Genomic DNA, 21,702 nt, shown 5'->3' with positions numbered 1-21,702 from the left:
GCACCGCCCGCCCCTGAGGAGGCGGCCCGGTCCCGGCGCTTACCTGAGCCCGCGGCCGCCTCCGCCGGTGCCTGGCTGCCAGGCCGCGATCCGCCGCCGAGCCCTCCCGTATCCCACACGCCACCGCGGCCGAGCGCCCGCCTACCTTCCGCGCAACTCTATGGTCCGGGCCGCCTCCCAGGACGGCAGCGGGGCGAGGCTCCGGCACCAGCGAGACGAGGGACAGAGCGTCTCCCCAGCCAACGGGCGCGAGGACCCGGCCCGTTGCCATGGCGGCCGCCGACCCCCGGTGGGAGCCGCCGCCACAGGCGTGGGCCCGGCCCGGGCCGTGGCGGGGAGCGGCTCGGCGGAGGGTGCTCGTCTCCCGCAGCTGGGTCACTCGCAGACGGCGCGCTGGGCCGGCGCCCCCCTCCCCGGGGACCCGGCCTCCCTCCGGAGGGAGCGGTGCCGCCGCGCTGCGGCCTGCTGGTGCCCCCGGGCATCCTGCACCCCCAGCCGGCCTCCTGCTTTGGCCCTGAGTGCCCTGCTCCGAAACACGGGGCACCTCCTGACATCCCCAAGGATCCAGTCATCTGACAGAGGCACCCTCACTGCGGGGCCTGCGCTCCCGCTGCCTGACGCAGGGGCCAGTCCCACGGGGGTAGCGGCTGTGGAGCGATACAGCCTGTCTCACTACCCCCGCTTCACCCCGCCAACAGCACCGTCTGGTACAGCCAGCCTGGGTACGCACACCCGGTGCCCCTCAAGAACAACACACAGACCGAGGCCATTCTGCTTCACAGAGCCCCTGCTCAAAGCGATTGGTTCCAATTTCCTACCCAAATACCATTGAGCTTTGAGATTGCCTCCACCCACAGCGGGTGTTGGCAATTGTCTTCACCTGGAAAACCTTATGGTAGGGTGGGTGTGACTGGGGGGGGGGGGAATCCAGCTTAGCCCTCCCGCTGTTCGACTGTGATGCAGTAGGTAATAGAAGCCTGTTTGTTTTCCAGCTGTTTGTCCATAATTGAAGTCAATTTCTCTCCCAAACACTGTGCAAAAACAACAATAACAAAGTACTAGTTTTACCTACACTGTCGCTATCTTCTCTTTGGTCACAGTTCAGTGGACCCTCTGGTTCAGTGAGAGCTGTTGTGCCAGCGCTGACGGGGTGAACAGGATCTCCACAAGTTCTCTGAGGTACCTGGGGCTCAGCAGGTGCAAACCTAGAGCGTAAGAGATACCTGCAGTCAGGTTACAGAGCCAGATCACTTTCTCGTGGTGAAAGAGCGTTACAGAGCTCAGACATTCGATACAACCCTGACAAGATTCGCACAGAGTATCAGCAGAAGTTCAGGGAAGGCTTTTTCCAGCCTTCCAGCTGGCAGGACTGGGTTCAGGAAGGCTCCCAACATTTTGCAGAGGGCAGTTGGTGTGTGCGATCTGACCATGTTGGATGCCAAGGAGCACGTTGCTATTTTGTCTGCCTTTCCGTCCATTAAGCAAACAGGGTTACAGCTCCCAACAGGAAAATGTGGAAGTGAAACAAGTGCTGCTGAAGGCAGACTGGCATTATTTGCTAATTCGCATTGTGCTCATATTATCAACCGAGCATTGATGTGATCTGAGCAAGAACAAGATAAAAGCCCATGAAAGCGCAACCAAATTCCGTTTCCTAGGACAGAGTGTAATGTTATAACACAAAGTACTGTTACACGCTACCTTCCCAGAGTAGTTAAAAGATGGCATTTCAGTCTTCTTTAGAAATCGTCTTGTTTTAAATTATTCCATGGACATCCATGTAGGTGTTTTGTTCTGTCACCATAGGAACAGCAGTGGCAAGTTTTCTTTCTTTCAGTACCTAAGAACACTGTGACGCACACAGTATCTGACACACACAAACTGATGCTACAAATAACTATTTAGGACTGGAAGGAGTTACAAGAGAATGGCATGGACCACGCCACACGATAGGCTTGTGCCAACACAGAGTCTGGTGGCAGTTAGTGCTTTCTCATGACTGTCACCCCTTCCCTTGGGCAGGATTTAGTGCAATGAGTGAAACATTCTCCCAGAGGTTTAAAATGTCTCATTACGGAGGCATACTGATAATTGTCCCAAGTGACGGTGAGTCAGATGGCTGACCAACACGCGGAGTGTTCAGGACAGTCACAATCCTCCCCAAACGGTCCCGTTGTGCCAGAGAGTAGCACAAGGAAGGGCACTTCGGGTAAGAGCAAAGGTTGGCTGTAGGCAGTGCCCTGCCTGCGCGGTGCCCAGCAGCAGATGCCTGGGGACAGATAAAAGCCGCCCCGTGTCTGTGTATCCTCCCGGCTTCCGCCAAGCTGCAGCTCGGCAGCTTCCTGAGCCAGAGCTTTTATCTTGATCGTTTTCTCTTCCATGAATTTTTCTCGTTGCTTTTTGAACCCATCTCAACTTTTGGCATTAAGAGCATCCTGTGACACTGAGCTTTACAGTGTGTTATGTGCTTGGTGAAAAAGTGCTTTTGCTGCTTTTGAAACCTGTTATGAGCCCAGTTATGAAACTGCAGCACGCAGGGTCACGGGGCAGAGAACAGGGACTATTTGGTGCATGTAACGGAGAGATGCTGCACTGCAGCACCTACAGAGAACACAAAAGACATATGCGTATTTGTTATTCCTCACACCGCTGTTGGCAGAGGTGCCAACAGAAGAAATAGTTGCATTGAAGAATATTGTTCCCCCTAAATGGTTAAATAGCCTAAAAATGTTAATGCAGTGAAGGGCATTCACAGTCTGACTGTGAATCACTCATTCTCGTATTATTTCTGGAAGAAATTTGTTTAATTCTTCCCTTGGAAGCTCAAATGCCTTTTATAAAAGTTCCTGATACATCTAGGTTTACATTCTCCAAAGCACAATTAGAGCCCTTCCTTGAATTCAAATCCTAACTTTGTGTGGAGTCACGTCTTAGCACGTTAGAAATACCTCATCCATTCAGCAAAACGCATAATGTATCGTTTGTTCTGCTCCTTAGCAGAGAAATGGTATGATACTGATTATAATAAAATAAATGCCACGCTTGTAATAAAATAAATACCGCCTATAACTGACAACTAAATTGAGTTTTAATAGATAAAACCACCCCATGTTCCTTGGCATTATTTCTATTAAATTAAAACAAAACAGAAGATACGCTGCTCAGCCAAAACAGAACTGTCTCTTTTCAGTTATGAGATGCCTTTTAACTTGACTTTCTTCCAAGTGAGTCTGTTCCTCACGTAGCTGGGTATCTGGAATTGTGTGGTGGCTGTAATGGCCGCGCTGTAGGAGGAATCCGTGGAGATATTGGCCCACTGCTGTGAGACACTGAGCACCTTGAGCTCTCCCAGTCTTCCCTGGAGATAAAATTACTCAAGTCCTGATGAACAACTTATTCTTAAGCTAATTTTTAGTGTTTGGGTGTGGTGATAGAGATGTAAAGGTGAACTTGCCATTCTCTGTCAGTGTTTGGCAAACTGGTGATTTGGCAAACTGTGGCATCGCTAATGGGGTGAACCCTTCTAACATCTCAAATCTTTGGTAGTTTCGCAGACTTGCTGCATGGGGAATGGGAAATGCCAGCTCCTCTGGGGGCTGCTCTCGCTGCTGAGCCCTTCTGAGGCGCGCAGCTCCGTGCGGGAGCTCTGGGAGCACCTGAATATGAAACCAGTGTCTGTGGATGCACCAGGGTTTACTGACCCAAGCTACTGGACAAGTTCTTTAGTAATTCATAAGAAAACCTGTAACAGATAAGTATTTTCCCTTGCTGGGAAAAAAAAAAAAAAAAGGCATTTTTAGTGACGCACTACAGGAAATGAAGATTGTGTTTGAATTACAGCAGTCTCAGAGGAATAGAAGTGTTTCTTTTGCATTTACAGGCACACATCAACCCACCTTTTCAAGATGCTGAGTATAGCAACAGAGAAGCAATAAGAACCTAAAAATTTTCTCTGGAAAAAGTTTTCTATTTCACCAATAAGAGCCATCCTTTCCTCTTACTGGAAACCAACTTCACTTACAGGAAGGGAATCGGGATGGACAAACCAGATGCTGTTCCCAAAGACGGGGCTGGCCTCAGACACACCTGGTGAGGGACAGGGACAGCGCTGCTGAGAAGGAATCACTCTTGTCACCAGAGGAGGTTCCCAAACTCTCGCTTGTTCTCAGAAACGCATTTCCCTGGGACATTAGAGAAATGTAGTACGTTTCCCATCACTAGCCCTGAACAGTTTTCATTAACTTCACGGTCATGTCTTTATTAATTACCTTCAACATCTGCAACGTACATTTAAAACAATGGCATTTGTCCTTGTTGACGCCGTTCTTTACAAAACAACATCTGATGTGAGTTCCCAACAATGACATGGAAAGAGATCGACCAGGACCCTGGTACACCACAATCCATGGAAGGAGGCGAACTTTGGAAGAGGACAAAATTAAACTACCGTTCTTCTGATAGGAAACACGCCACAGAATGGACCCTCAGGCATGAAACAATGTATATTTCCTATAGCTTTTCCCTCCTGCCTACATTCTCAAGAGCTGTTCATGGCATTAGAGAGAAGTATGAAGTGATGTGGCCTAAGCATATATTCTGATCCAGAGGTTCGTGTGTAGCAGAATTTGAGCAGGGAGTGTGTGGAACTCAGTTCTAAAGGTGGTTTAGCACAATTAATTTCCTCGTGACGTGAGGAGAGGGCTGACGGCGCTGTCTCAGTGTCCCCCGCTCCCTGGCAGTGCCACGGGCAGGTCACCAAAGCAAGCCCGGGCAGAGACCGATCCAGGGCCTGGGCAACATCGCTGGGAAGGGGATACACAGCTGCCAATCTGGGAAGCCTGAAGCAGGTTTGTAACCTCTGTCACTGCCTTTCCGACTACATATATCTGTTTCCTTCCTTTCCTTTACACGAGTCTGGTCGGATCGCCACCAAGTGAAGAGGAGCGTGGGCAGCCATTTCTCAGCCCCGAAGGGCAGCAGCAGCCCTTGTACTAAAAAAAGTGTTGGGTGCCACGTCATTAGCACCAGTCACAGAGCGTTACAAAATTCTGCTGTGGCTGTTAAATCATTCATCGCTTCTCTTCGTTCAAAAGATGAACTAAGAGAGGAAGTGACAATTTCATGTTAACCGCTTTGGCTTGTTTCCAAAACCATTTCATCTTCTTTCCAGAAGAAATGATCTTGAGATAAATCCTATGGTGAAATTGTGCACTTGCATTTTGTAATAACCCACTCATTTGTCCTACGTGCCAGTCTTCTGATGTGTCACACTGCTCCGAAGACGTGTTGGCACTGCCGACGTGCAGAGACTTCATGGAGGCCTGTCTTACAGTGGAAGGCAGTACGTGCACTCAGGCTCCAACCAAATCTCTTCTCTTGGGAAAAAACTGTTGCCTTTTAAAAGATAATTCAGAAAGCGGTGATTTTCACTGAGAAAGCTCAACTTTCTAAATAAAGAACAGCCCCTGCCTAACACCTCTGTATTTGTAAATCTCCTTGCCTTTAGTTCAGCACTAATTAGAATACAAAACAGTACTGGGTTTGTGCATCAGCTTGATACCAAATGCCATTTTCTCCTCTGTCTTCCAGATGCCTAACACTTTAGCGATGAGAAGGAGCAGAAGCGCACGACAAACGAAGCGTGCTCAGCAGACTACATTTCAGGTCCCAAAAGGCAAATCCACCTAAACATCGCTGGTGGGATGCTCTGGGGCTGAGCAGAGCCCAGGGAGACTGGAGGGACTGCGGGACAGGGCTCAGGAGCAAGGCTGGACCCCCCTTAGCAGCCCTCCTGGCAACTCTGCGCCTGGTATTTGTCCTGATTACGGCAGGAAAAGAGTGAAAACACAATCACCTCTAATCCCAAAGCCCCTCTTGCTATAGTATGGCTTCTGAGCAATTGTTCCCAGCTTGAATACCACTTCCGCCCATTTTCACAGGCTGCAAAGCCCCCCACGTATCCCCCCTACAATAGTTTAATGAATACGTAGTTGGAGCAGCAATAGATGTAATGACATTAATGGTCATTTGCTAATGAGTTACTTTGTTGCAAGAACATCAGGCCTTTGAATTGAACGGAATCATGACTTTACCATCAAGGATTACATTTATTAAATAGTGATTTCTTCACTTAACATCCCAAGGAAAGCATCATGCCAGTTTCTGTTTCCTTTTAAGAAATTAGAACCTTTTAATTTCTGGGAGTTTGAATGAATTCCTGGAGTTGAACACGGACACCTCAGAAGCCCCCATGTGCTGCCAGGCCCCCAGCAGCTGTCAGTCCAGTCACCTGTGAGCCCAGTGAGCAGCGCAGGGAGCACTGGGCACCAACGGGCTCCTTAAGGGTGGTCTGTGCAAGGAGTGCTCACCTTCGGGGTCAGGGAACGGAGTGTTAGAAATGGAGGGGGTTGCCAGTAGGCAGGGTAAAAGCTAAGGTCTGGGGTAAGGACAGAAACAAACGAGGGAAGGTGAAATACCAGGAACGGCAATGCCTGGAAGCAGAAAGGTTGGTTTACCCTGGGATTATTAAGCATGTATTTCCCCAGAGAAATAATTGTCTTGGATTAAGTGCTTTGTAGGAATCAGTTGCTGGGTAACAGGTAGCCAGGGACGGTGGGGTACGGGCCGCAGAGGTAACACAAGCCTTGCCCTGCTTTCCCTTCCCAGCCCGAAGTGCCTCCCGGCCGGCACAGGAGCACACTCAGGCCATTTATCGGAGGAAATTCAGAGTTCCGTGCTTCTGGGCAAGTGGCAAGGGTGGGGCTTTCCTGTGCTTATGGGCTAAGATAACTGGCATTTCTCCCCCCTTTTTTAATTGTTCTTCTTTGCTGTTTTCTGTATAATTATTATTATCATCATAAATACAGATGTTATTCAGCTTCAGCCCGTGTTCTGGGTTTCTTCCTGTTCACCTCTGAGATATCTCTGTCTCTGCGGCTGGTTCTTTTGCACATTCTCCTCTCCCGGACACCAGGGACCTCTCGGAGTGATTGCAGGCACCGCACAGCCCCCGTCACACATTCCTCCGGGACTCACATGCTGGAATTTACAGTTTTAAATAATTGGAGTAAACTGTGTGTATTTCATACACAGCTGAAGCAGAGATAACTCCTCTCAGCTCTGTTTACCAGGCAGCCTCTGTTAGGCGGACACTTTCCACGCTAGAAATGTTTACAGCGGCTTGGGCAGAGACAGTCACCGGGAGGCTGCAGTCACCCTGTGTCAGCGTGTCCACACCGTGACGATTCATGACCTGCTGAGGTTCCTCTGCTCCTTTTTTGGGTGCCTTGTGGCTAAAGTTTGTCATCTGGCTGGAAGAACAAACGAAGTGAAAGGCCACATCCAGTGTGCCGCGACCCTGTTGCCATCCTGTTACCGGCGCTCGTGTCCCCTGCAGAAGAGTCACCGGAGCCGCTGGCAGGATGCAAGCAGGGCATTGCTCAGCGCCGACCGCAGTCACGTCCTCGGCTGCCGATGCATGGGCACCTTTCACCTTTGCTTGTCGTTTCTTCTGCTGCTTCTGCTGCACACATGGACTTTTCCGTTCATCCTGCATTCATCTCAGGCTAAGTATCACCATCACAAATCTCTGCGTGCTGTAATACATGCTGTAATACATGCTGTAAATCACTGCACAACAGAGAAAAGCGCTTACATAGGGGCAGGAAATGTGTTATTTTCAACTCTCTGATCTCCACTGCACTAGAAGGATACTTCGGGCTAACTGGAACCAAACCCAGCCCAACCAGTTCAAACCTCAGTGGGAACGTAACTGTCAATTTTGTCTAAAACATTTAAACTTATTTAAGATAAAGCAAAATGTGTTTCATGCCTGGTGAGAGCTAAGAGCGATTATTCCTCCTGGACTGAATGAAGAACCTATCGGTGCTGACAGATCATAGAACCATAGAATGGTTCATGTTGGAAGGGACTGTTAAAAGCCATCTAGTCCACCCCCCTGCCATGAGCAGGGACACTTCCCACTCGAGCAGGTTGCTCAGAGCCCCATCCAACCTAGCCTGGAACGTTTCCAGGGATGGGGCAGCCACAGCTTCTCTGGGCAACCTGGGTCAGGGTCTCACCACCCTCACAGGAAAGAATTTCTTCCTGAGACCTCATCTCAATCTCCCCTCTTTCAGGTTAAAACTGTTCCCCCTCATGCCATTGCTCCAGTCCCTGATCCTTGGTCCCTCCCCAGCTTTCCTGGAGCCGCTTTAGGGACTGGAAGGGGCTCGAAGGTCTCCCTGGAGCCTTCTCTTCTCCAGGCTGAACCCCCCCAACTCTCTCAGCCTGTCCTCGCAGCAGAGGGGCTCCAGCCCTCCCAGCATCTCCGTGGCCTCCTCTGGCCCCGCTCCAACAGGTCCATGTCCTTCTGATGTTGGTGGCCCCAGAGCTGGAGGCAGCACTGGGGGAGGGGTCTCCCCAGAGCAGAGCAGAGGGGCAGAATCTCCCCCCCCCCTCGCCCACTGCTGCTGGGGATGCAGGGTACAGATGATGCGCAGATCCCATACTCAAAGCTTTTCCATTTCCAAGGTTGTTCCTAAGGGGTTTTGGTGCTGACGTGCGGGTCACGAAAGGATCGATTAAGGCTGTTATCGATGGGTGCCTCCAGTGACAAGCCCCCTCTGAAGGTATAGCTGTGGATTTTATCGATAATAGGATACAGGCAGCAGCAGAGAGGCGGGGGGGAGCGCAGCGGGGACGGGGTATCGCCCCGTCCCCGTCCCCCGCCCCGTCCCCGTCCCCGCCGCGCTCCCCCGGCGGTGGCCAGTGCTGCCGCCCACCGGTGGCCACGCCAGCCCCCCCTCCGCGGGGAAGGGCCGGGCCAGGAGGAGGAGGGCGGGCGGTGGGAGGGCACCCCGCGACTCCTCATATAGCCCTGCCCGGGGGCGAGCGGTTCAGAAGCGGAGGGTTCGGTGAGGACAGCGGCGACGGCGGCATCATCATCATCACCACCACCACCACCACCACCATCATCATGACTTCGGCGGCGCTGGAGATTTTGGGGCTGGGGTTGGGCATCCTGGGGTGGGTGGGGGTGATCCTGGCTTGCGGGTTGCCCATGTGGCAAGTGTCGGCTTTCATCGACGTGAACATCGTGGTGGCGCAGACCATCTGGGAAGGGCTGTGGATGAACTGCGTGGTGCAGAGCACGGGGCAGATGCAGTGCAAGGTCTACGACTCCATCCTGGCGCTGCCGGCCGAGGTGCAGGCGGGCCGGGCGCTGACCGTCATCGTGGCCCTGCTGGGGCTGGTGGCCCTGATGGTGACCGTGGTGGGCGCCCAGTGCACCAACTGCATCCGACCCGGCAAGGTCAAGTCCCGCATCGTCATCGCCGGCGGGGCCATCTACATCCTCTGCGGGGTCCTGGTCCTCGTCCCGCTCTGCTGGTTCGCCAACATCGTCATCAGCGACTTCTACGACCCCACCGTGCCGTCCTCCAAGAAGCGGGAGATGGGGGCCGCGCTCTACATCGGCTGGGCGGCCACGGCCCTGCTGCTCTTCGGGGGCTGCCTCATCTGCTGCTGCTCCTGCTCCCAGCGCGACGAGTCCTCCTTCCCCGTCAAGTACTCCGCGCCGCGGCGGCCCACCTCCAACGGCGAGTACGACAAGAAGAACTACGTCTGAGCGGGGCTGCCCCGCTCCCCGGCCGGCGGGGAGGCGGACGGGCGGCCCCAGCGCCGCCCTGCCTAGAGCCTGCCCTCGACGGCCCCTCCGTGAAGCGGCAGCCCCAGGCAGGGCAGCGCCCGCAGCCCGGCTCCCCGCGGGGCCGCCCGCTCCGCTCCGCTCCGCCGGCACCGACCCGGCACGGCCCCGCCGGGACGGCGGCTCCCCGGCCGCGGCACCGAGGAGCCCGGGCGAACCGCCCCGTCCGGCTCCCCCGCAGCCCCCGGCCCGTCCCCGGCCGTTCCCGTGGGAGCCGCCGGTCCTTCGCCGCCGCGGGCGCCTCCCGGGCAGCGCCCGGCCCCGGGACCGGCCGCGCTCCGTGCCCGAGGAGCAGCTTCCCTTCGTCGTTGTCTCTCCCGAAAACCTGCATCTGGCTCTTCCCGCGGGGACTTTGACTGGTCAGGGGGCTTTTTTTGTTCTTCTATTCGGGCAACTAAACTAGGGTCTCTCTCTAAAGCCTGACTCTAACCTTGGGCCTTCATCCCGCCGGCAGGTAACTCCCTGGAGAAGGGCATTTGATTTTCTGCAGTCGTTTCAGTCCCTCAGAGAAGTGCATGGGTCTGTGTGTCTTTGAGACCTTCAGAAGAGCTTTCGGGTAGTTGCTGTCGTTTAGTGGAGGACAAGCCAGACTGCACTGGGGTGCCCCTTAAGGTTCTTCATCCCTTCTCCTTCATCAGCTCCTGTTCTGTTTTTACTTGAATATGAACTCGTTGCCAGAATTACTGGAGGACTAGATGCAGAGACCCGGGTGATCTGTGCATGTCCTGGCTCCGGCGGTGTGTCCCTCTGCACCCTCTCATCTGCGCTACACAGACTGGGAACACACAAACTGCCCCGGCTACCGGTGCCTGGGGTATGGATGGCTGTCGTGGCCTTCTTGCCGAGCCCCGCTTGCTGCCAGCTTTGAATCGGGTGTTCTGTTGGACCTGCACTTATTTGGCTCCCCACCGTAATTTTAACACGTGCTTTCCTTCATTTACCAAATCAGACAGAGAAATTGCTACAAGGACTTTACCAAATATCCTGACTGAGACTTTATGCAGGCTACTCCGGAGACGTGAGGCCGTGGCTGTCGCAGCGCTCGGCTCCCTGCATTGCCCTGGTGACACTGTGCAGACTGGAAGGAAGATGCTCTGGGCAACATAACTCTCGTTTTCAGAGCTCAACACCTGCTAAACTTTGCCCCGGCCTGGAGTATCAGCGTGCACCTCTCTCTTTCCCTCTGCAGAGGCACACTGGTTTTCCAGGGGGGGTTAGGGGGTGGTGCGATACGCTTCCGTGCAAATTGCTTGGACTTTTAAATCGACACAGAATTCTGCTACAGACCGCGGCAGCGCCTGTATCGCCATAAGGAGATTTCTGCCAACAATTAGCGAGGAACCTTGCTGTGCGCGTTCCTCGGCGCAGCTCTGCGGCCTCGTGGGTGCCGCGCAGCCGGGCAGCAGCACAGCACACCCGGCCCCGGGGGACTTCCAGCGCCGAGACAGACGGACAGACGGAGCGTACCCGCGGGGCTGGGACAGGTTTACAGCCACCGTGTTCCCGCTTTGCTTAGCACATTTACAGCCCCAGCGGCTGTAAATCAATACGTACACAGACCCCAATGAGAGACTAAAGCCTCGCCCCTGCCAATACTGGTGTTGAACACTGAGCGCACGATTTACCCTTTTAAAGATAACCGCTTTCGATTTTAAACATGCAGGCTCTGAGCCCGTCAGACAGTACAAAAGCAGAGCAATACGTCTAGAACTAGTTTTGTTCTATAAAGAGGTGCAGTTCTTATACCGTCTGCATTTAAATAAAGGTATAATATTGTCATGATGTGAGGTGTAGTTTTGGTACAAGAATGAAATATTCTGTATTTCATCATTGCAACTTTTTTTTAAACAGTGTAACCTTATAAACTGTAAATGTATTTAAATGCATATATTTTGCAAGAAATCTACCAAAGTTGGCTTGTTATGTGGTTTGGGGCCTTTATTTGTTTCACCGTTACTTTATTTTTATTTTAAATGAAAACGTCCAGCTGTATTTGTCACCCAGCGCAGAGACGCTGCACCCCTCAGCCCTCTCGTGTCTAACAAATGAGCCAACAGGTATTAGCCCAAATCCCGGCCCTCACTCTCCTTCGTCTCACATTAAAGAACTAAGCACAGCCGCCCCCGGCAGAGGCTCCTGTACGTGTCTCTGCTGTGGAGCCTTCAGAAGCACAGCAGGATTTGGGCTCTGACCAAAAGATGGGCAGTCCAGCACTAGGCGTTTAAAATCAGCTCAAAACTGGTGTCTTGGGGCAAGGGAGGGAGACCCACGCCTTAGAAGGGAATTTTTTGTGACAAGCCAAACTTCCCGTTAGGTAGCTCTGTGCCATGGCGGGGCTGGGTCTGTACGATAACCAAAATCTGAACCACTGACACAAGGAGACCTCTTGGGAGAAGCCAGCAGTAACCGTGTATGTGCCGTCAAACAGCACCCTCCTACCAAAGCAGAGCTCGCTGCTGAGGGAACAAGTGGGGCAGCGCCCAGCAACACTAGAAGGAAGTGGGGCCCATTTTTAAAAGTATTTTTATATTTCATCTCATCCTTCAGTATACTTGTTGCTGTGCTTTAAACAACAACCCCAGACAAGGCTGTTACTGACATCACTGGCTTCAGGGTAAAAGTCTAAGTTGGGTTTTGCTATGTTTTTTTTCCAAGAGTAGAGACCTAGTCCTGAACTTAAAGACTTGGAAGTGCTCAGGATCAGGCCAGAACCTCATCCCGACCGACAGAGAAATCTATAGCACTTGTTTACTATTTTTATTTTGTATTTAAGATTTCACATAAAAATAAAACCATCTAAACCAATCCCTGAACAGGGTTACTGTTTTTTGTAAAAGGCACTGGATTGTCGGGGCCGGGAAGATGGGGTGTGACAGGGTGTGACATGGGTGCCCAAAGGGCACCCTCTGCCTGGGCTACCTTGGGGGGGAGCTGGGTGGCCCCCGGGGAGGAGGGAAGGAGCGGTGCGGGCAGCAGCATCTCTGCTCCGCGCTGGAGCCCGGACAAAAGAGCAAGCAGCAGCAGTGGGTCTTGTGATGTGAGCACACCGGGGGAGCAGACTGTGCGTCCCTACTGTTTTGAGAACAGCTCTGAGCATGAAGCTCTTTCAGCTTTCAATTCCTACACGTTTAAACTGAAAGGAAGAAAAATCCCACCGCAGCTTGGATCAGCCCCAGCCTGACCTGATACCCTAATCCTTTCTGCCACTCAGGTTTTTAAAAAGTGCATTCAAGCTGGGGAAAAACATTTTCACAGTTGCATCAGAACAGAACCTGTGAAAAAATGGCTGTTAATGAATCTGCAGAGGCTAATTGGTAGTGGGGAAATTTGCCTGAGGTACATCACTGCCAGGGAGGTCTTTCAATATTTTGCAGATTTTTTTTTTTTTTGCAAGAATTTCAAGCTCTTCTGAATAAACTATTGCTTTAAAAATGAAGAAAAAACATCTTCAAAGACTTCATTTTCCAGCCTTCTTGCCAGCTGGGTTGAGATTAACAAAAGCTCCTTGCCACCCTCCCATTGCTATGCACATGCTGAGCTGGAGAAAGGGTGTCTGCCGGCTTGGCCTTTGTCCTGCTAAACGAACCATTGCAGAGTTATGAATTTGAAAGTAACCTGCAGTTCATACCCTGCAAATCTGGTTAGATCCTGTCTGTGCAAAGAAGGGAAATGCACCAGGCAGAGGGAAAAGGAAGCTCAATCAGTCACGTTTGCTGCAGGATGTTTAAGGAAATATTTCCTTTTCCTGCACAAAGATGTTTGTTGGGCATCTGCTCTTTGGAACAGACTGAAACATGTTACTCTTGGAGTGAGAAACCAGCATAACTCCAGATTTTTATTTATAAGGCTAGTCCCTGGTCAAATATTATGCTAGGAATTTGTTCTTCTTCTTTGCCCATCTTTCAGACCACAAATGCAGGTAAACAGTCTCCCGATCCTACTTTCCTGGAACCGAGACCGGTCCATACCTCTGTAATGCTGAGTGAAAATCCTGCCCCTCAGAAGCCAGATCCCACATAAAAGCGACATATTCATGCATATATTCATCAACCCATCCATGCAATACTCAGCATTAGATGACACCCACAAAGCACCCTTTTTTTGTTTCATATACTAAAGAAAATAATTAAGTCCACGTGTTTGCGGATTTGCTGCTGTAAGTCTGCTTGGTAAGACACAGCAAACACTTCTGCCGTGTTCGGTTAATCGGGAGGTAGCAGGTGAATCCCCTTTTCAGATCAAATATTGCATTTGTTTTACCCATAGACTGATTGCGACAGGATAAATCATTCCAAAAGCAGAGCCTCGAGGGGGCTTCCTATTTATATTTTGGAAGTAACTGAGCTGTATCATTCTTACTTTGATCAGACCTTTGTGAGTGTCTCTGTGTGTGTATGTGTGTGTGTGTGTGACTGCTCCAGCCCGGATCTTCCTGTCTGTCACTCAAACCCCTTCTTCTTCCTAGCACAACCTCCAGTTACAAGAAAAGGACAATTTCAACCACTGCGTCACTGATAAAACCTCCCGTGGCAACAGTGAAGCCTTTACAGTTGCTTGGCTACACAGGCCTTGCTTCACCTTTTCTTTTCCTTAGACACAGATTGAGACGTTCTGCCATGAATCAACTGAGCAGTGGCCTTTGTCTGTGGCATTTGGGGATTTTGTGCACAGCACCGAGCTTCCCCCTCCCTCCAAAGCTCAGCCCGGTATCTGGCACGGGAAGGTGGCGAGCATTGGCCTTAGCTGGGAAGCACATGTGTTACGCCGAGGGCATCTGCCTGGGGCTTGTGCCAGTCTTCTCCTCCTGCAGGGTCCAATCCCACTTAAATAAGTGCAGGAATTGGAGGAGCACATCATATAAGCTTTACCACTGCTAATGTGAAAATACTCATCAGTAAGAGTCTGGTTTAAAAGTTCTCTAGAAAAATTAAGCAGCCTGAATATAATCAACCGATGCATTATCTGAACTACTGGCTTCAGCTTTTTGAGAGCAATGGCATCATACAAGGTGGGGAACTGTACATACAGCACCGATATTCTTAAACCAAAGGAAGAGTGAGCTTTGAAATGACTATCCGGCTGCTTTGGTTTCATTCTACAAGAGGAAGAAAAACAAACACACCTCCCTCTATGACCAACAGAGCCATCCACAAGGCACAGCAATCTGCTGACGTTAATACAAGAGAAGAAATTAAGAGAAGACCTCCAACACTGAGGACAGACCAGTACAAAAGGACATTGGCCAACTAGAAAACCAGGCAGGAAACAAAATAAGCTGCATCTTGTACCGTGAGCCTCTCAGAGCACCCTGAATGGCAGGAGCCGTTCCCATTGAGTAACGCCCCCGCAGCAGCTGGCGGAGCTCTCCCAGCAGGTAGGGGATGCTCCTATGGAGGTGTCCGTCACACAGGTTCCTGTCTCTTTTGGAAAAACTACACTGAGTTTAGACAGGCTGAAGTGCCTCAGTGCTATCACATATGGCAACAGGGGTGGATCCATTCCTTCCTAACCCTCAGCTCCAAGAACAGGGGGGGGTTCCCTTCTGGGGGATCCTCCAGGCTGCACCAGCCGGGCTGAGAGTGCTCTGGTGTGCACAAGCGAAACAGATGAGATGAAGCCAGCTCATGTTTATTTACAGCGGAGAACAAAAGTAAATGTTTAAAATAGCTGATTTTTACAGGCAAACAACAGATAACCCTCTGGAAAGTGACTCTGATGCGATGAGCAGGCTGTGAACCCTGTGGCAGCTGTAACACCGCTGTGCAGCCCTCATCGCTGGCTGAGTCCCGGAGGAGGTAAGCTACACCTCTGCAAACTACAGGGCTTGGCATCTCATAGCACCAGCTGTGCTGGCTGTGGGATTATTGATTTTTTTTTTTTGGATGAGCAGAAGGTTTTCAGGGGTTAAACAAATGCCCCAAAAGGTGGGAGATGCACAACACCGGGTCCTACAATGACATTTTTCACCTGGTAGCAAAAATAGTTTGCAACGTTAAATGCATTTTGGGTTTCAGCTGTGTATTTTCCTAGTTTCAACCACCCAGGTTTGCTGACAGCAACAGGTCTGAGTGACATCCATCTCCATCGCACACGAGGTGCTATGGCAATTAATCCAACTGTAGGTGGGTACCTGCGGCTCTGGTCCCACTCTCACACCATGCCCCACATTGACTCCCCTGTTACACACATACATAACTCATTAGCGTTAACGGTGATTGTAATCAGAACACTCCCACAGCAGGTTAAACCATAAGAGAATTTAGGCTCAGGCACAACAGAGATCACTCAGGAAAGAAAAACAAGCCCTCCTTGACAAGAGCATATGTGGAATCTCCAAGTGGTAGGATTCCGTTTCAATAGAGCTTCACATATTTGAAGGATCAGGGCAAAAACCAACAATCACAATTCTTATCAGCTCTACCAAGTGCCTAGCACGGCAGAATTCTTGCTCTAGGTATATTTTTAGGTTACTCTTCCAGTTATAATGTTCTGTCCTCGCTGTATATCTTTTGTTAGAATTAGGATATCTGCTGCAGCAGCCTGGATAACCTTTAGCCTGAGCTACAAAACCTCTAACAGTTTCCAATTATAACAGCAATCTTTCATTCTATAATACAAATAAACCCAAGTGTTATCTCAGCACAGAAGACTCACATGAATACCCAATGACTGCAGAATGATTTCACCACTTTTTTTTCTCTATAATTTCCTGCTATTATTTCATGGGAGGTGACTGCCAAGATCCAAGCAACAGAATACATTTCATGTTTACATCTACTTTATTTTTGTTACACTGTTGACATTTAAAAATGTTGACATGCAAGACTGAAGTTTTAAAAATTTAACATCTACTCTGAATCCCATTATGCCCTTGGACTCCCAAATTATTTTTCAACTCTCCTGTTCTCTCCTGATTTTATTGTCTTATCCAGCTGAGAATGTCTATCCCCTACTACTGCCAATTTTAGAAAAGTCTTAACTCCTACAGCTTTTATATGCAGCACGTGCCATGGAAGAGCAGTTTCTATTATTCAAAAAAGGTATAAGACACAACAGTAAGAGTAGCTTTTCACAACTATGGAAATAGTTTCCCTATAAAAGTAACCTTAATCTACTGTACGGCTGTGGATTAAGCATTAATTCAGAGAGTCAGTTCCCTGGGGTGGTATGGCAAGAAACTAAACAAAAGCCTCTTAAAACAGCTGTTCTGCAGCAATGGCTTCTGGGAAATCCAGTATCTAACACCATCCCGAGAGTGTAGGGGTAAAATGCTGTTCTTTGGAAATACGGAAGAGAGACCACTTGTCTCTTTGGGGTTATTAATGACCACGGCTCCTCAAGACGTCCGTATCACTGTTACAGTGTCCCTCCTCAAAGGAGAGCTGTTATCCATGGCCTCCTGCCCAGATTCCTCCAGAGCCGATTACATTCTTTACAACCTGCACCTTCAGTTGAGCACAGCAACCTTCATCCCCGGACGGCTGCGTGTGCTCCCTTCGCTCTCGGCAGCAGCTTCTGCTCTCTGTCCCAAAGGCTGATCAGCAGTGGTGGGAAGAACAATCCCTTTGCCTCCCACCTCTCTCACGAGATTGTGGATTTGACTGGCTGCCTGCAGAACGCACTCACAGCCCGGCAGGAACGGCCCTGAGCTCCTCTGGTGTGCACAAAACAAGCCCACAGCAAAGGCAGGGTGGGAGAGGGCAGGAAACTCTAAGAGAAAGTTTTTTCCCCTTAATAGTGTTACTGAAGTCTGAGCCACGTCGCGATATGGAACGGAGAATTTCAGTTTTACTATCTCTTGCCACACAGGAATTCGTATTGTGAGGAAAAAGGGAAACTGCAATCCTCCTCAACCAAAGTGTCTCAGACCTGTCCTGCCCCGATATTGCATTTTGTCCCTCCAACAGGAAAGGATGAAGATGGGCACGTCAGACACACGCGCAGACCAGGCACCTCAACAACCCTGGGAAAACCTAGAACCACGAGAATGAGCAAAGCTACAGAGAAGGCTCCAGACAGAACCGAAGCACAATCATCTCAGCGAAGAGGTAACAGCAAGTGAAGCACACGAGGGACGAGACTCAGTGGGATGGGTATTTTAGATCAGTCGTGGACCAGCCACACGGTTCCATCCCCTCCCTGGCTCCGGCACACGCGGTGCGAGGAGGGGACTGGTTAAGGAGACAGAGCCAGCCGAGAACAAACCCAGCAGAGCAATCAGCCCTGGTTTTCTTTGTCCATCTCACTGCTCCACACAGGGACACGGGCAGGCAGGATGCAGAGCATTGAGACTGATGTGGAACCTCGCTTTTTGACCTTGCAAGTGAGTCTAGATCAAACAGAAAGGTCTTAACGCAGATGAATGAAAAGAAAGAGGAATGAAAAGAAAGAGGAAGGACACAATGAAAGTGCTTTAAATGAGCAAAGGTGGGATAAGACACCACCGCGCTGCAGGCACCACACTGAGTGAAACCTTCCCCAGAGGTGTCAGGAAGCACAGACATTGTGCACGGAGAAATGGTTAATAGAAATCAGCCTGGAAACAGAAAGGAACTTATCCAGGGCAGAAGCAAAAGCTGAGGAGCTCGATCAACTTAAAATGTAGGACTAAAATGAATCTGTTTTAGAAAGCCTAGAATTCCCCAAAGTGAAGGCAAAATAGAAAGGTGGATGTTTTTAACAAATAGATGGGAAAAGAGTGTACAGAACACCCGTATGGGTGAGGTGGTGCGTGTCCTGCGCGGCTACATGGCTCTAACACTGGTCTCAGCAACGTACAAGATTTTTGTTCTAAAAACAAGAGGACAGAATTAACATGCATGATTGGACACTGGATAAAAACCAGCCCAAGTTACTAAATATAGATTGCATCCGATGCAACGTGATACTGCTCACCTAATAACTAATTAATCTGTCACAGTAATGACCTTTTGGGTCTCCCTGTCCGTTTGAGTCAGAGGCACTCTCTAACACCCAGCCTGCTGAAGGGAGAAGGTGAGGCAAGGAGGAAATAAAAACAGTTTGAGGTTTAATGAAATAAAAGTGCACAAAAATGTGCTGAATAACAAAAAAATGAGGGGTCATCACATTTTTTCCCCGAGGGCTGTAATCAGGGAGGAGGAGGAGCGATTCTTAAAGAGTTTCTGCCAAGCCAATGCCAAACTCATGGAGCCACGTACAGTTCCTCTATCTTTGAAAGGCTGAGGCAAGATACCCTTTCTAAAAAGGGAACATTTATTGGTTCTTTGGAGCTGGCGGAAGAGCTGAGTAAGCATATACAGATGTACGTGGAGACTAGTCAGATTGAGCCATTGGCCAAGAGCACAAACAATATCGACATTTACTGGCAAAAAGCCTCCATGAAGAAGCGTAGAGTTGAGAGTTTAGTAGATAATATGACAGGAAAAAAAAATAAACAAAAGAAAAAAGGCAAGTTATGAAGACAAACAATGCTGGCACAGCTTCTGACCATTCCGAAAATAAATGCCTCTTCCAAACAGGTCTTGTTGGCTCCTGTCGTGCAGAGCCGAAGAGTTTCGGAGTGGGTCGATGGCCCCTGTGCAGCTGTGCTACATTTCATCCCCTTTTGTGGCAGAGACAGGTCAGTGGGACACACTCCCATATCCTATTCCCTTTCCGTCCTCATTCACAGCAGAACCTTTCACTTAGCATTTCTAATAGCACCATGTAGGGCTGTCGTCTCAGGAAATGCCTGGCTGTATTCACGGCTAAATCAAGCAGGAGTCGTGCTGGCAATTCAAGGAACACCTCATCAGAGGGAAGAAAGCAATTGCTGCTGAGCTATTGTTTTCCATTTCATTTCACACACTCAAAAGAGCTCTGGTGACCACCCAGTGGGTGCCCCGAAACACAGATTTCAAGACACCTTCCTGAGCTAGAAAGGCAAACCGGATTTACTGCTCACCCGCTATTGTTACCCGGTCTCTCTTTTCCTGTTAGTTCTTTATTTGCTATTTTTGTGCTTCACCCTGTCATTTTCAGTCCTTTTCAGGTTCCCTTCTCAGTTTTGTGCGCAGCAGTTGGAAAGCTTCCCTCGGGCACAGCGTGCTCTGCTCAGGGAGTTTGCTGAGGGGATGTTCTACAAGGGGAGCCAGCAAGACTGAGTCAGAATTCAGTAGCTTTAGCAAGGAAAAAGTCTCATGTAGAGGATATGTTCGTTAAGTTATTGTTCTCACTACTCCAACCTTAACACCGATAGCAGCTAATCTACTTACACGGCCACACTGCAGGCGGAACCAGCTGAAACAACAACCCTCTTCCCCTTCTCCATGTGCATGGAGCGGCACACACTGGGTTTGCAAAACAGGTAATGTATTACGCATCCCAGCACCAGCGTGAGCCAGTGCTGCTCTGGGCTGTGAGCAAACTGCACCAGACAGCAGGGTGAAGAAACCTAAACACCCACGGGAGATCAGACCCCTGGCAGGGAGGACGGGAGGCAGTTTGGCTTAGCATTAGAGAGGGATAATGCATTGGTAGAAAAGGCTCCCAAGGAGAGAGAACAGGCAGGCGGAGAAAAACTGCAGGATGGTTTGGCTTTTTTCTCCCTCAGACTGTTTTAGGGGGGTAATATTTCCCTCCCTACAACAGACACATCTGGGAAATCCCACCAGCGCTTTACAATACGTGCACACAGGTCTTTAAATTTCAGAATGTAACTTTTCCACAGCCCAGAAACGGTGCTGCTCTGGTAGCATACACTCGCCCTAAGGGGGAATGGATTTTACTGACAACAAGTATAAATAGACAAGAACTTAGTGGATCGTGTTTGTAAAAGTTGATAATCTTTTCAGCCATGAAGATTTTGGCAAGTGAGAAACTAAAGCTAGAAATGACCGATACTGCCTTTAAAGTGTTAAACTTCCTAAGCAAGGTATCGCTATTAGTAGTAAGTGCTGAACTGGTCTAGTACTGGATAGTTACCTGAATCCTCAATTATAGGTAAAATTAAAGCAGGATATTGATTTACCATGGTAAGCAGCAAACACGGACAGTGTCGATGCACTGAGCACCCCCCGGGTCTGTGTAGGAGGTGACTCTTCTGAGACAGCGGAGTGTGGCACACACCAAACTGCACACTGCAAAACACCACTTCTCACCAAAAGCATCAAGTTCCAGAATTATATTACAGCACAAGTTCTGCAGCTGCTAAGGTCAAGATCATGTTTCCATTCATGTATGAATTTTTCTAAGTGCTCTAAGATTTGCAGGACCCCTTGGGGCCCCGGAGAGCAGGTCTGCACCACGAGGAAGTAGGACAGCAGTGAGTTTTTCAAGTGTGAGTTCATGTAAAGGAAAGCTCCCAAGTCACAGCCTGCCCCACAGAGAGCCATCAGTGAGAAGCAGCCAAATGCTCTTTGGAGTTTTTTCGGACTGGACAGTTACTACTGGAAAAACCCAGAAGACGACTGTTTGGAGAGCTTCCCCCTCACCCCCCTCCAACAGCTTCCGTATAATGTAACAAGGCCACTTCCAGTTAGAACAGACTTTCCTGAAGGAAACACGGCAGCCTCAGGTCAAAATGTAGAATGCTCTTTCTTTTTTTTCTTTTCAAGCCGATTGTCACCCTATACAATAGGAGAGGAAACTGTGGCCAGTGCATGTGTCTGTGGAGAGGAACGTAGCAGGGGTCCGAGAAGGTCATTTCAGACTCAGAGCGGCCCCAGCCCCAGTCACACTGCTGGTCACAAAACCTGTTCCGTGAAGAATGACATACTTTTTAAAGGCAGATCCTTCCCCATCTCTCCAGAGTGTTGGACTGCCCCGGCTCCAGTCCTCTGACTTCTTCACAGGTGACCTATTTCTGATAACAGCAGATACAAAACAACAGCATCCTAAAGGCACCAATGGTTTCTCACCATCAGCCTTTGAAGAAGAAAAACTGAAAATAATCATGAAGTAGGAAAACATTGTAAGATACATTGCTACCTCTAATATTAAAAATACGCAGTGCTGATCAGACCTATTTAGGCAAT

General features: G+C 49.8%; 2 protein-coding genes across 4 annotated transcripts in view; one reads left to right on the top strand and one right to left on the bottom strand.

Annotated features, from left to right (window-relative positions):
- Positions 1–160, bottom strand: part of LOC141472317 (septin-2) — a 32,637-nt gene extending 32,477 nt beyond the window's left edge. The window contains exon 1 of one of the 3 annotated variants that reach the window (XM_074159262.1): positions 44–160. The gene's annotated coding sequence lies outside the window, so the exon portion shown is untranslated. The remainder of the gene's footprint in view (positions 1–43) is intronic. The other 2 variants (XM_074159264.1, XM_074159263.1) reach the window with 2 other exon arrangements.
- Positions 161–8,977: 8,817 nt separating this feature from the next.
- On the top strand, positions 8,978–9,628 carry CLDN5 (claudin 5). Its single transcript, XM_074159630.1, has one exon. It carries the CDS (start codon positions 8,978–8,980, stop codon positions 9,626–9,628), a length of 651 nt encoding a protein of 216 aa, XP_074015731.1.
- Positions 9,629–21,702: the final 12,074 nt, after the last annotated feature.

Source organism: Numenius arquata, chromosome 16 (genome assembly GCF_964106895.1).
Source record: "Numenius arquata chromosome 16, bNumArq3.hap1.1, whole genome shotgun sequence".
In the NCBI taxonomy this organism is placed as follows: domain Eukaryota; kingdom Metazoa; phylum Chordata; class Aves; order Charadriiformes; family Scolopacidae; genus Numenius; species Numenius arquata.
This window is presented reverse-complemented; position numbering and strand designations above follow the sequence as displayed.